Consider the following 13879-nt stretch of genomic DNA (forward strand, 5'->3'; position numbering starts at 1 on the left):
TGAAAGGATATTGCTCATATGCCTCAGAAATTAAATCTAATCTGGTCTTGTAATATCTCAATTACCTTATTGACAATGTAAACCATGTTGTATCCAATAGTTGAACTGTGAAAAAGGCAGCAGGGGAACTAATAAGGGGTTGTTGCACGGGGACAGAGAAGTGTGGTTGGTGTGTATGGAATGGCCGAACCTTTGTTATTCAGTCATGTCCTTCAACTCATGGGAAACAAATAGCACTGGCTGTAAAGCTCAAACTAACAGACTTCAGGGAAGTGGGAATTTGCACTGGAACAGTTCAGTGCAACAAGTGGTATCTACCTACACTAGATATTAATACAACTATGGTGTTGTCATCACTAATGTTTCTAAGCTACAAAAGATTACCTAGTGACAACATGGGGTAAGAACTGCACCGTGGAGATTCAGTGATGTTACCAGTAGGAATTCCAACTAGTGAGATCTTTTGTATTGCATCTTTCTAATCCAGTAATACTGTAGAACACTGGAGAGGCACTGAAGACCGAATTTGATACGGATTCAGGTATCATATGGGGAACACTATTGCTCTATGTAATATTGGATTAGCTGCAAATTCTTGCCAGACTTGGCTTAATAATATGGAGATCATTGAATCACTTTTTGCTTGATAGGACCAATGAACATGGAAATTGTTAATATCAATCTATGAACCAGAAGTCTAATGATTGTTAAGAAAAAAAAGCCCTGATGAAGTTCAAAAGTCTTTTTGAATGAAACGTGTTGGCTGGATGTTCGTTTAATGGATATTTTGCACATTACATGAGAATTAAATAAAGAAAGAATAATTTTTAAACAAAACCAAACATTTGTGGACTGTTATATTTCTGGGTGCACCATTCCACTTCTTTCTGAATTTGGTTCCGCTCAGCAGCAGTATCACACAACGGCTGGTACTGGAAATGAAGTGCACCAGACTTTAAATGATTGAAACTGCGTGGAAGGTGGGGTTAACAGGTCCGCCTTTGGTGTTTTATTTTTCTGCATACTGCAGAACACTACCTATAAGCATCCTGGTGCAATGCACACTGAAAATTCAGCAGGTTGCAGGCTGCAAAACCCTACCAACTATTAATGTCTTGTGATACTGCATCTCCCTTCATTCACTGATAATGCTACAATCAAGTATTCGTTTGCTAGGCTAAAAAGGTACGAAATATGCACTAATGTGTGATTAAAGCTACATAAATCGTAGTGGAACTACTGAGGGGTTGATAATGTGGCAGAGAAGGGTAGGGGCTGTAATGGTAGAATGTTTGCTTTTGAGGCATGCCACCCCCCATTAAAAATATAGTGAAATGAAATGAAATGAAATAGAGATTTATAAAGGCAATACAATTACCCAAAAGTGTCAAGGCACTAGCTCATCCGGTAAGAAGTGCCATAGCGATTTAATTCAGAGTCAGAGATTAAACAGCCATGTTTTTAGAGCTTTCCTGAAAGACAGCAGGTGAGGTTCATCTTTTGACCTTTGGGGAAGGGAGTTCCAGAGTCTGGTCGTACCGACCAGAAAGCCTCTGCCGCCCCAGGAGCTTTTCCTGAACCTAGGGATCACCCAAATTATGGGACTCAGCTTAGCATAAATGGCATGTAGGAACCTACCGTCGTAGTTCTGCTGTAAAGGAAAGATCTTTAAACTGCAGGGAACAGGGGATCTATACTGGTTTAGTTCATCATCAGTAGAGTGACTGCACCTTTGGGCCAGAACTGAGCAGTGAGTGTGGCCATTTGACGTACAGTTGAAAGAAGGCTGGAGACATAACTAGCGTGTTGGTATGTGAGTGCAAATGCATTTTCCTTGAAAAGAGCATTTGATACAGGTGTTCTTCTCCCGGAAGGCGCACTAAGCGGTCACATGGAGCACCACCATGTTAATCTAGTGATTATTGATGAGAATAAATATAGATGAAGTTTGTTCTAAATCGATGATATTAGTAATTTTAATCTATTCAGGGCGTTCATTGCAAAGGACAGGCAACACCCTAGAAATGTAATGGTTCTTCCAATTTAAATCTGAGGGTACCACTATATACCTTCATCAGTTCCATGCCTAGCTCCCCAGGAATTCCGGGTTGCTCGTGTTTCTCTCTTTTGATGGGGTCTAAGGTGAAGGCAAGTCAAGAGATAAACAACCTTTACCACTGAGCTGAGAAGAGAAATTATAAATAAATAAATTATGGAGGTGCTAGACCACCTGACATGGTACGGTTATAAGTGCCTTTACAAAGATCAACGCATGCAGGAGCTCCACCAACAAACCATTGAAATTAAAGTTCTTCTGTAAGAAAAATTCCAGCCTGCAGTAAGCTCCTAACTAGGGGCCTGATTACGATGGCGGAGGGCATGCCACCACCAGCCGGTGGGCAGCGGGCCCTCCGCCATCGAACTGCTGTTTTCCCCTGCCATATTATGATGGCGGGGTATCGTTAGTTATGCGTGGAGGTCGTAAAGACTGCCGACACCCATCTAACAGGCGGTCCATTTCTGACCGCCTGTCGGAACAGAAACATAGCCCAAAATTGTGGTGGTGCTTTGCAGGCCCCGCCGTAGGGACTATAATATCCCTTTCCTCTGTTCGTTTTGCGGCGGACAAACCACAGCAAAACAAATGGTGGAAACGGATTTGGGGGCCCGTAACGGGCCCACCTCAATTCCAGATGCCTGGACATGTACCCTGGCCGGCACCAATGGTGCCACCCTACATATCACTGCCAGGGCCCGACTGGCTACCGGGCAGTTGTGTGTGCTGCCGAGCAGGGGGGTCATTTCGTTGATGGGGACCTGTGTGTGCAAAATGAAATTCGTTTTGCTTTTTTTAGATCACAGCGCACGCAGGTCCCCATCAATGAAATGAGCTCACACCACGGAGAAATCCTCCCCCTGCTCGGCAGCACACACAACTGACCGGTAGCCAGTCCGGCCCTGATCACTGCCCCATGTGGCAGGCACCATGTTGTGCAGGGATGTGTCTGCCATGTTGTGCAGGTATGTGTCTGCTCCCTCTATTTTGCATTGTGGCCGGGGCTGCTTACTGCATCCCTGCCAAAATGTAAAATATTGGTGATGCGACCATCATGGTGGCGGTCACATTGTGATTAGGATTGTGGGGAGGCAGCTTCATAGGTGGCCGGTCCTAAATCTGTATCCATGGCGGACGGACTAAAGTTCATCTGCCATCGTAATCAGGCCCTAGATTCCCAAACACATTGATATGCTCTTTTTCTAATGCTTCACGACTTAACCAATAGGTAGGACCAGAATGATCACTCCACCATCATTTGATGAAAATACTCCTTCCTGGTGGGGCAATCAGTAGACTAGGAGGATGAATGCTGAATGCAGAATGATGTCTCCTCTACTCTAAAAAGGATTTGCAACAACTGTCAGTCACCTCATTGCCTGTTGCACAGGCTTAATGACACAACTATCCAGTAGAAGACACAGCTCAATGTACTTTCTACAGATCCAGAAAAAGCAGTGTGGCACCAAGTGATACCACCTTCAGCTGCCCCTCTTCAGTGCTGGACCTTCCTTTCCTGCAATGTGCAGAAGAAGGCGCCACAGAACCTGCAGTTGTGGACACTGAAAAAACATGCCCTTCAGTGTTAAGAGGGGTGGAACTCAGAGCCAGCTATCCTATTATTTCTGCCTGATGCCTCTGAACACCCTATATAAGCAGTAGAAGGCTCTACTATCCAAAGTGGCCACAACTGATGGAGGTTTAGAAACATACAAAGTATTTTTGGTGAAGTGGATTGTGTGTCTTCTCATCACAGAAACCCAATGAAAGGAAAAAACTCAACCCAATTTTAACATATAAATAATTTGCCTCTATGAGGAGCCCCAACACCGTACAAAATGAATGCTCTCTGCCTATAAAGGCTTTTATTCTAGGATCCCCAGAGACAACTAGTTGTGCAGGACTGCACAGTGCCCGCTTGGGAAAGCATGCACACAAATAGCGCTTCCTGTCCTTACCAGTGAGAATAGCAAATGCCAAAAAGGGCAGGAATTTGTATCATGACATTCTTACATGGCTGAGTATGATGCAATACGAATAAAGAAGACTATTGGCCCAATCACAACTGACCCGTAAATAAGAGATTCATGTGCACAAGGATCACAAATGTAAGCAGTGCAATATTTAATGCACCCAATAGTTACCACACGCGATAAAAGTAAAATATTGCAGAGGGTGGAAAGGACCCAGAAAATACTGGGATAGGCAGATTTTGGCGTGGAAGGCACCAACATGCATTTGTTATGCCCCAATCTTAACCAAAACTCGATGTAGGTGATAATTATCGCACTAAATAACTTCTGAACACCTTGTTGTAGGATTTTATCAGACGCAATTATTATCTCATCCACCCCACAGCACTCATAATCAGACCCTATGCCAGGCCATCCAGTGGATGAAGGAAGAACTGGAGACAGGTGAAAATAAGAAATGGTGGTAAGGTAGCAATGATTTGTAGCATTATTCAACCCCCTTTTGTGACTTTTTGATAGAATACTCACATTGACCCGATTCACAAAATAAAGTCATACACTTCCATGTGTCACCCTACATCTATAGAAAGTATATGTTTACGATCTATGTTCTAGGCATCTGTCAGGAAAATTTATGGTATTTGTCGATTTCCGTGCATACACCGTTTACTTTAAACCTAAATCTGCAAACTTTACACTAGAGAAAATGAACATTTGCACAATGCGTTTTACTCACCTGGAAACCATTTATAGGTGTGAAAATGTTGGGTCTTTAAAACCCCCTTAAAAGCTGGTGTAGGAAGGGAAACTTTCCACACTTTTATAAAACACTTGGAGCTACATTGTTTAGGTTAACATTGTGAGCGTAAAGCTACCACGTTGTTGGTGTGCACTATATTTGCTGCACTGACACCAACAAGGGAAAATCCATTCCAGAGACATCGGTCACAGTATTAGTAGCAGAGGAATCTATTTTACCTGGGTTCCACATAAATGCAAAGCATTGCCAGCTTAGACCATAATCAACAACTATTTCCCACATTAAATACAGTCAAAATATCTTAGGATAATTTTCAGCAGTGTTGACTATATTTTAGAAAACAAAGAACGATCTTCATTGCCTGTACGTAAACATGAATATATGTTAATATCTGAAAAATATATGTGTACATTTCTCAAGACAGCATTTAACTTTATTGATCAAGGGTAGCTATGTCTGTTTTGTGGTGGAGTTGTGGAAACTTGGGGCCTCATTTATGAGGCTGTGCGTCACTTTTACGCCGCCGGTGCGTCACTTTTTGTGACGCACCAGTGGCGTAAAAAATGCGCCTTGTTGTGCCATATTTACAAAGTGACGCATCTAGGTAGATGCGTCACTTTGTAAACCCCTGCGCCACATTATACCTGCGCCAGGTATAATGTATGCAAGGGGGGGCGTATTGACGCAAGAAAGGGTCATAGAAGTGACGCAGTAAAATCTATAAGATTTCACTGCGCCACTTCTAGGACACAAATGCGTCAATTTCTTACGCCTGACTCACAGCAGGCGTAAGACTGACCCAGGCACTTTCACATGGGGCTTGCCCCATGTGAAAGGACACATTGCTGGAGTTGCGTCACTTTTGTGACACACTCCAGCAATGCGTCACTTTTGCACCATACAGATACCTCAGAAATACTGACGTATCTGTAACTCCTTGCGCCATGATGCGTCATACTGTAAATATGACGCATCATTGGTGTCACAAGGAGGGTGCAGTGAAAAGTGACTCATCGCTGTTTTCACGCAGCGATGCGTCACTTTTCATAAATGAGGCCCTTGGTTCCTGAAATCTACATATGCTTCCCTCCATTAGTGTGTCTCCATTGATCAGTGTCTACTCATGCCTGCCCTTAAAAATACCCCCCCTCCGGCCTCATTTATGAGTGTTTGTCGTAGGCCAGCGCCACAGGCCTTCCTGCTGCGCTGGCCTACGGCAAAAGAAAAGGGCAGGAATGCAGCACACATAGAAAAAGGAAAAAAAGGATAAATTAAATATTTCTCCTCGTTGTGCCTACCTTATGCCTCTGCTTCCCCTGGGGAGGCATGGGTTTTTAGCGTTCACTCAGAGAATGTACTTCTCGTAAATCTAGGGCAGGGTTAAAAAAATCATGGCTGTTGTAGGGAACACATCCATTACATACCCCTTTAACAATGAAACCGGTGTTAAAGAGAACGATATTTACAAGGCCGTATTGAGCCAAAAAAGGTGGCTTAGTGCTGCCTCGTAAATATGGGACAGGCTCCTGTGCCACGGAACGTGACAAAAAAGGAAAGTACCGGAGGTGAATGGGGCTTATAAATGAGCCCCCGCCCCCGTTTCAAGGCTCCAGTCTTAATTAAAAAAATTATTTTGTATTTACATCTGTGTGAAAGCCTCAGGAATTAGCACATCAGCTGTTCAGCAATGGTGGCATACGTATGGGTAAAATGTGAGTTGAAACAACGTGTTCCTACTTCTCGTGCCCCCCCATTAGGTTGCTGGAAGCCCAAGATATGTTTAGTATATCACATTCCTTACTACATTACTTATTCTTGAAGCCATCACCTGTTTCTATTATTTATTGTGATTATTGTTCAGTAATTAATGACGTCTAGACAAATAATCAACCCGCTGTCGGTCCATATAAAGAAGTAGTTAAAGAAACATGAGTGGTCATAGAAGAAATGGCCCCAGTCTTCAAACAACATGCAACTCTGAATGAAGTATTTTGTATCAGGTTTTTACAAAATGGAGGTCTATTTCTGATGAATGAGCATCCCATCCAAACAGGAAAGGTCGTCAGTTTACAGGCAGTTCTTACCTATGCTTATTCCCATGTTGCTCTTCTCAAATCCCGGGGACGGGAGGATGTTTTCAATGTAGCCAAAGCGAGGCGGAGACAGTAGCACCAACTTCAGGTCGGCCTCTTCTGTGTCTGGATCTGTAACTCTCAAGTGGTTTTCGGTAATGGCGGCGGAGCCCCCTTCATCCACAAAGAACATGTTACCTGAATAAAACAATGCATTCCTTAGTGAACTAACGTATGACTGCTTGCCTGAGTCTGTCAATGAAGTCCCTCAAAAAACCCCCACCCCCTAAGGAATGTGAAGAGAGGCCCCCAAGTCTCCCATATACAACATATTTTCATTTGCCTGAACGGGGGCCCTTGAAGCCGCAATGGCTGCGGGGTCCACGCCACTGCATACTGTGGAAATCTGGAGTAGTGGCTGATTTCTGAGTTCTCAACATGAAAACATGATACCTGAAATTTAAAACCTTAGTATCACGAAATTCAGGGTCTCATTTACAAGCCCATTGCGCCAGCGGTGCGTCACTTTTCTTAACGCACTGGCGGCGCAATGGGCTTGCCGATATTTACAAAGCCACATAAAATCACCCTGCGTGACTTTTCATGGCCTTGTAAATATGTGCTCCTTTCACGCATTACTCTGCATGAAAGGGGCGTTCCATGGGTGTTGCTGTGGGTGTTCCCATGCAACATCCATGGAATGTGACACATTTCCAGATTTACAACTCTTTGTAAAGCTGGGAATATGCCAGAATCCTATGCCCCCCCCCCCCAGGGGAGGCGTAGGAGTGGTGCAACGGGGAAAATGCCCTCGATGTTTGTTTTTCGTGCAGGAAGGTGTCCCTTACTGCACAAAAACAATCATACTCGCAACGCAGGCACTCATGCATCATGACGCAAGGGTGTCTGCATTGGCGCACGGCTGCTGTTTGTGCGCCTGTGCAGGGGAGAAGGACAGAAGGGTGCTGTATCTTGTAGATACGGCACATTCCTGCCATTTTATTTTGACGTCTGGCAGCGCAGCAGGAAAACTTGCTGTTATTTGTCAAACTATAATAAATGAGGCACCCGGTGCTTAATTTGCACTGGTGGCTACAGGTGCTGGGCTCTTGCACTCATTATTTGTGGACCATGACTAATTTTCGGGACCAGACTTAGATTGTCAGCAAAATAGAGAAAGACAGAAAAGAGAGAAAAGAGAGAAAAGAGAGAAAGAAGGTAAGCGAGAGTTAGGAAAACGGCGAAAGCAGAGGAAACTGGCATTAAAAGAGATCCTTTAATAGTGAGACCAAGAGACATAAAGAGTTGTGTGGTAGAAGAAAGAGGAATCAAGACAACGTAGCATTCATGTGCAACAACTCCAGCGTTCGGCAGAACCGATGGTCAGGGGTGTATCTTTCATTGGTGCAGCAAGTGTAGTGGAACCGGGGCATCGAGGCCTGGGGGTGCTATGACACACTTGTTACTCTACTGGCACTATGAAATATAAACACACGACCGGACTGACTCATATCTCGAGCCCGACAGACTGATGGGCAATTTCAAATAGGCGGTTTTGAACTTTACTGGACGATGACAGGTTGTGGAGTTCTCTACCAAATATTTTGAAAAATGATAAATCCAAATACACGAATCTTTCCCTGTGAACCGTAAAAGTATAAGTCGTGATGATAAAACTTTCATGTAAACATGCACTGAAACCAAAAGCACTGTCGAATTTAATAAAGGGTCGTGAAAGCATAATTTACAGATATTTTCGCCTCTCGATTCCCAACTTTTTGGAAACGAGGACATCTTGTGGCCAGAGATGGAAAGTGATTTCAAATTTTGACTAATTTCTATAATGACCATCCATCTCCCTTTTTAACAATCTACTGTGCCCCTTTTTAGGCTAATGGACAAACTCTGACAATTTATCTGGCAGCGGTGCCTGATGAGTTAAGTATATGATCTCCTTGTTCCAGCTTCTCCAACAAGTTGCTCGTGAGCTGCTCGTAGCTCTCCACCAACATGTGAATAGCTCTCCTGTGTGTAGCTCACCATACTAAATTAGAAGCTTTTACGTGATTGCATTAACATGTGCAGCAAATTGAGTGTGTGCATTTGAGGTGAAAATGTTTATATTTTTAGAACTCATTGGCTGATGTTTCGAGAATAATACCTCACATTTCAAAACATATTTAAAGCTGAAATTTGAGCGATAAGTCTTGTGGCTTTGGGAAGACTTAATACTAATATCTCAAACCTTAGTGCCAGGGGCATTGCAGCTATCCCTGCTGGAATACCCATATTGAGACATTCAACATTTATAAAGAGCTTTTTTACATTACTTTTGGCAATCTTGCCTGATGCACCGAGGTGATCGTGCCAGTTATCTTGCATATGTGGCCACTAATTTATTTGTGTCTGATTTGGGCACTATTACAATACTAATAACAGTAGTAGCTCAGGATGACTTACAGTGAATGTAATGTAGCTCTTGCTACAGAAATGTTGGAGACCCCTGTCCTAGATAATCTGTCTTCCCTCTTGCACGTTTTGATGAAAACTTCAATTATATGCAGTATTGTACTATCTAACTGGTTAGTTTGTGAATCATTATGGATCATTTTAAATGTGTGTGTGTGTGTTTTATACCAGAGCAACAGCAGTGCATACATTTCACCACTTCATTGTAGACATTTAAAGAAATATTGGCTTATCTGCTTAAAAAGAGAAAAAAGTTAAATAATAGCATTATTTGTATTATATATTTATTACACCAGAGAGTCCCTAACACCATCTGCATTATACTGCATCCTTTTCCTGATAAGATTCATGTTGCAAAAATATGGAATGCCTTTTTCAGCAGTCTCATTAAAGCATTACATGTTAGTGTTCTGTAAACATGTTTAGTTCTTTGAAGTTATACTAATCTGAAAGCTTTCTTCAAAGCTCCAAAATAAATAAATAAATAATAATGATGGTAATAATTACATACGAAACATTTTTTTCTTCTTATTAGCACAGCAATAATGGAGCAGAATTCAGTACCTACCGATTGCAATTGATGGCGGTTGGTTGTCCACAGGTAACACCGTGATGTTGATGTCATAAACTGGAAATGAGTCATGATTTGGAATGGAAGGAGATTGAATTCGCCCAACACAGAAAGCGCCACCATCTGCACCAGCCTCACCATCAGACACCACAAGGGTGATTGTGTCAAAGCAAGTCGTCAAGCCAATCTCCCCACCTGCAAGACAGAGACATGCAGTTAAATATGAGAAGCGATTTAGAAAGAAGCAATGAATGATGTCTAGTAAGAGTTGTTGAAGTGTTATGTGTTTGAAGAACATATAGCCAGAAAGACTGATCATCTTGCTAAAATTGCCTAGAAATGGCCCAAATTTGATCCGAATTGTGGGCTTGGCAGCTAATTTGCAATGGACCCAAAATGAGTATGTGGGAACAGTATTGCCCAATAACTTTGTAGTAGATCTTGTTTACATTTTCTCTCTTCTTGTGTTCATGAAAGGTTCAGATCTGGTCCTGATGGGTGTGCTACATGACTACATTTGTTTGATTGATTGATTGATTGCTTTATTTCGATATGCATATATCATAAAAGCATTACACAAAGATATATAAAACGCACATCGTAAAACATACTGTACATTAAAAACAACAAATAAAAATAACAATTAGACATAATAAATAAATTTAAAAAGGCATTAAATCGATATAGACAGTCTTTTTAAGCGAATCAACCAGGCCCATTTAAAAAATTTGGAAACAGCGCAAACAATGGGAGGAACTGTATCAGTTAATAGAATACGTAAAGCCACCGAATGCTGACGAGTACCCATCTCTCTACAAAGTGGTTTGAGCCAGTGGGATCTGGGGCGCACATAATCCGGGCATTCAAAAAGGAAGTGTGCCACAGTTTCGGGTCTGTCAGTACATAGGGCACAGTTGCGTCATACCTGCTTATTCGAATTCCATCTGGAGAGGAGATCGGCTAGGGGTAAAGTCCCTAGTCTAAATTTAATATAAAGGGCCCGATCCATGGGGATGGTAATAATATCCAGAAAGGGTTCAAAGGCAACAACATCTTTTATTCTCAGGTAAGCTGCGGTGGAATTGCAGTGATGCTGATTGCTGATGAGCTTTGAGGAAACCCATTCCCAATATATTTTTTTCCAGGGTCTCCTTCGGGGGAGCTGAGTGTGTGGACCAGCAAGAACCCAATCCCAGGTCCCCAAGCAGGTGTTTAATGTCCCTAAGCCATTTAATCTTCTGCCAACCATCCGAGTGCATTACCTCTACCAGCCCGTCTGCATAGGATTTTAATTCCGGGACTCTCCACAAGCGAGCCCACAGTAAAAGAGGCCGGAGGCGGGCCAGGTCCTTAATTGATTTACAGCCCGCGTCCATGAGCACCGGAACTGTCGGGGTGCTCATTGGGATTCCCATGAGGTCCTTAATAAATTTATTCTCTGCCTTAGACAGAGACTCCATGTTACCCAGACCCCATAACTCTGCTCCGTAAAGTGATGCGGATACTGCTCTAGCCTTGTATATATCAATTATCGGAGCTACACAGTGTTTGGATGAATTGTTGTACTCCTTTAACAAGGCTCCCCCCACCCTTTTGTGGCCCACAGTCATTTTGTTGATGTGGGGAGACCAGTTCATAGCCTCACTCAAACGGATTCCTAAATAATCAAATTCTGATACTCTTTCAAGAGGGATAGAATTCAGAATGGGGGGGCGGCCAAGTTTGCTGGGGGGGTGCATGATTAAGTACTTTGTTTTGTCCACATTTATGACAAGTCCTCTATTTGCACAAAAATCCTGAAACCGGTTCAGGAGCTTCTGGAGGCCTTGGGGGGTTTTCGAAATAAGAAGGGTGTCGTCGGCAAACAACAGGGTTGGAATCTTAACGCCACCCAGTGTGGGGGAGTCTGCTGGTTCTTCAAGCAAATGCTCTACCACCCCATTCACATAGAGAGAGAATAGGGTGGGAGCTAAAACGCAACCCTGCCGGACACCCTTCTCAACCCGGATCTTATCAGTCTTTTCCCCATTCAGGCCCCATCTAACCTGGGCATAGTTGGCATTATGCAATTTCATGAGGAGGTTTAAGATGTAAGGGGGCATCCCAAGACCGTACAACACCCTCCAGAGTTCCTCCCTAGGAACCAGGTCAAAGGCAGTCTTCAGGTCTATAAAGGCCAGATAAAGACTGCCTTTGCCCAGCTCCACCACCTTCCAGTAGAGTAACAGGAGTCTAAAGACTTGTTCAATTGTTCCTGTGCCTGAGCGAAACCCAGCTTGCATCTCGGACAGTAAGTGGTTTTCATCCACCCATGAGAGAATCCTCCCCAGGATTGCTTTTCCCGCCACCTTCTGGGTCGAGTCTATAAGGCTTATAGGCCTATAATTTCCTGGTAAATCCCGACTACCCTTTTTAAAAATTGGGACTACCTCTGCCCCTTTCCAGGACTCTGGCACAGATCCTCCCTCCATAATGGCATTTAAAAGTGCAGAGATCAACACCCCCCATTCACCTGGATATGCTCGAAGAAGGTCCCCTGGTAACCCATCCGGGCCAGCTGCTTTTAGTGGAATGAGAGTTTTATTCAGGTTCGTGACCTCCCGTGCAGAGAAAAGATCCATATCTCTGTCCAAAGTATAGGGGGGAAGGATAAAATGATCATTAAGTGTGCCTTCTATAGCACAGTAAAGAGCCAAAAAGTGGTCAAACCACGCCTTGGCAGTGATGGTACAAGTCCTCAAGGTGTCGTCAGGACGGTTCCTACTGCCCACCAAGTCCCAAAACCCTTTGGCATCTCTCCCTCGACTGGCAGTCAAAAGATCCTGCCAAAAGTTATCCTCCCATTCTTTCTTAGCGGTTTTTTGGCAGTGTGAGTATGACCTTCTGGCCTCCCTAATCCTAGTTTGTGATTTGGATTTAACTGCATCAACAAGCAGAATCTTCGCCTCTCTGCACTTACGGTTAAACCAGCCTTGTCTAGCCCGGGGACCTGGTTTCTTCCCATTGGCGCTACCTGGAACAATAAAAAGATCACTAAGAGCCTGAGTTAAGTTGCAAAACCTGGCAGGCACATCCACCAGCCCGCCCCCCAGGGAATCAAGGTTTTCTAGGGCTGCAGCTAAAAGCTGCGTTATAGAAGATATTTTCTCCACTGAGAGCGACAGCTTAGCCCACTTTAGCCGTCGACCGCAATTAGATACTAATGACATATCCGGGACGGGAGAACAAAAAGTTCTGCTCCTTATACCGTCTAGCCACCTATGGGTCAGGGTAAGCGAGAGAAGATTATGGTCGCTCTCTACAGATGGTATGATAGCCATATCCTTTACCATGCTCCATAAGTGGATGTCAAGGAGAAAATAATCAATTCTAGACGTGTGCGCGGGCCTATTGTATGTATGGGCTCCCTTTTTGTCAGAACTAGTCCTGCCATTAAGGGCCCTCAGGTCAAACTCCATTGTTAGGGAGTTAACCTGGAGCACCACTTCCGTCCATTTTTTAATTGGGCTGAGCTCTAGGGCGGGTATACCCCACCTATTATCGTCGACCTCTTGTTCCTGTGCAACTTCAGGGCCAAGAGGCTCGAAGGTACAGTTGAAATCGCCCGCAACCAGAGTGCGGTGCTTATGTGGAGAGGATCGAAGCAGGGCCTCCAGGCGGGCTATAGTGGGGGATTCTCTACCCCCCTTCATACCTCGAGCGTAAATATTATAAATATTTACAATAACTTGACCCTTGGGATTTTTCAAGGTGATATTAAGGAGATCTGGGCACTGGGTATCATGCTCCTCCACCCTACAGTTAAGTGCAGAAGCTACCCAAACAAGGAGGCCTCCCGAGGGACGCCCCCTACCAGTCTCTAGTTGTACAGCCGGTATGTGGTGGGATGAATATCCCACCTTGTGAGAGGGCTCCCTACACCAGGTTTCCTGGAACAGGCATATGGAGTATTCCTCCACAAGAGCGTTCCAGTCGGGC

The 13879-nt window shown here is 43.8% G+C and overlaps 1 protein-coding gene across 1 annotated transcript in view; it reads right to left on the reverse strand.

Moving 5' to 3' along the window:
• Nucleotides 1–13879, reverse strand: part of FREM1 (FRAS1 related extracellular matrix 1) — a 792938-nt gene that overhangs the window by 321125 nt on the left and 457934 nt on the right. The window contains exons 18-19 of the mRNA XM_078675906.1: nt 9899–10096; nt 6874–7059 (exon numbers count right to left, since the gene is read on the reverse strand). Coding sequence (XP_078532032.1) covers nt 6874–7059; nt 9899–10096 — 384 coding nt within the window. The remainder of the gene's footprint in view (nt 1–6873; nt 7060–9898; nt 10097–13879) is intronic.

Source organism: Lissotriton helveticus, chromosome 2_1 (genome assembly GCF_964261635.1).
Source record: "Lissotriton helveticus chromosome 2_1, aLisHel1.1, whole genome shotgun sequence".
NCBI lineage: Eukaryota > Metazoa > Chordata > Amphibia > Caudata > Salamandridae > Lissotriton > Lissotriton helveticus.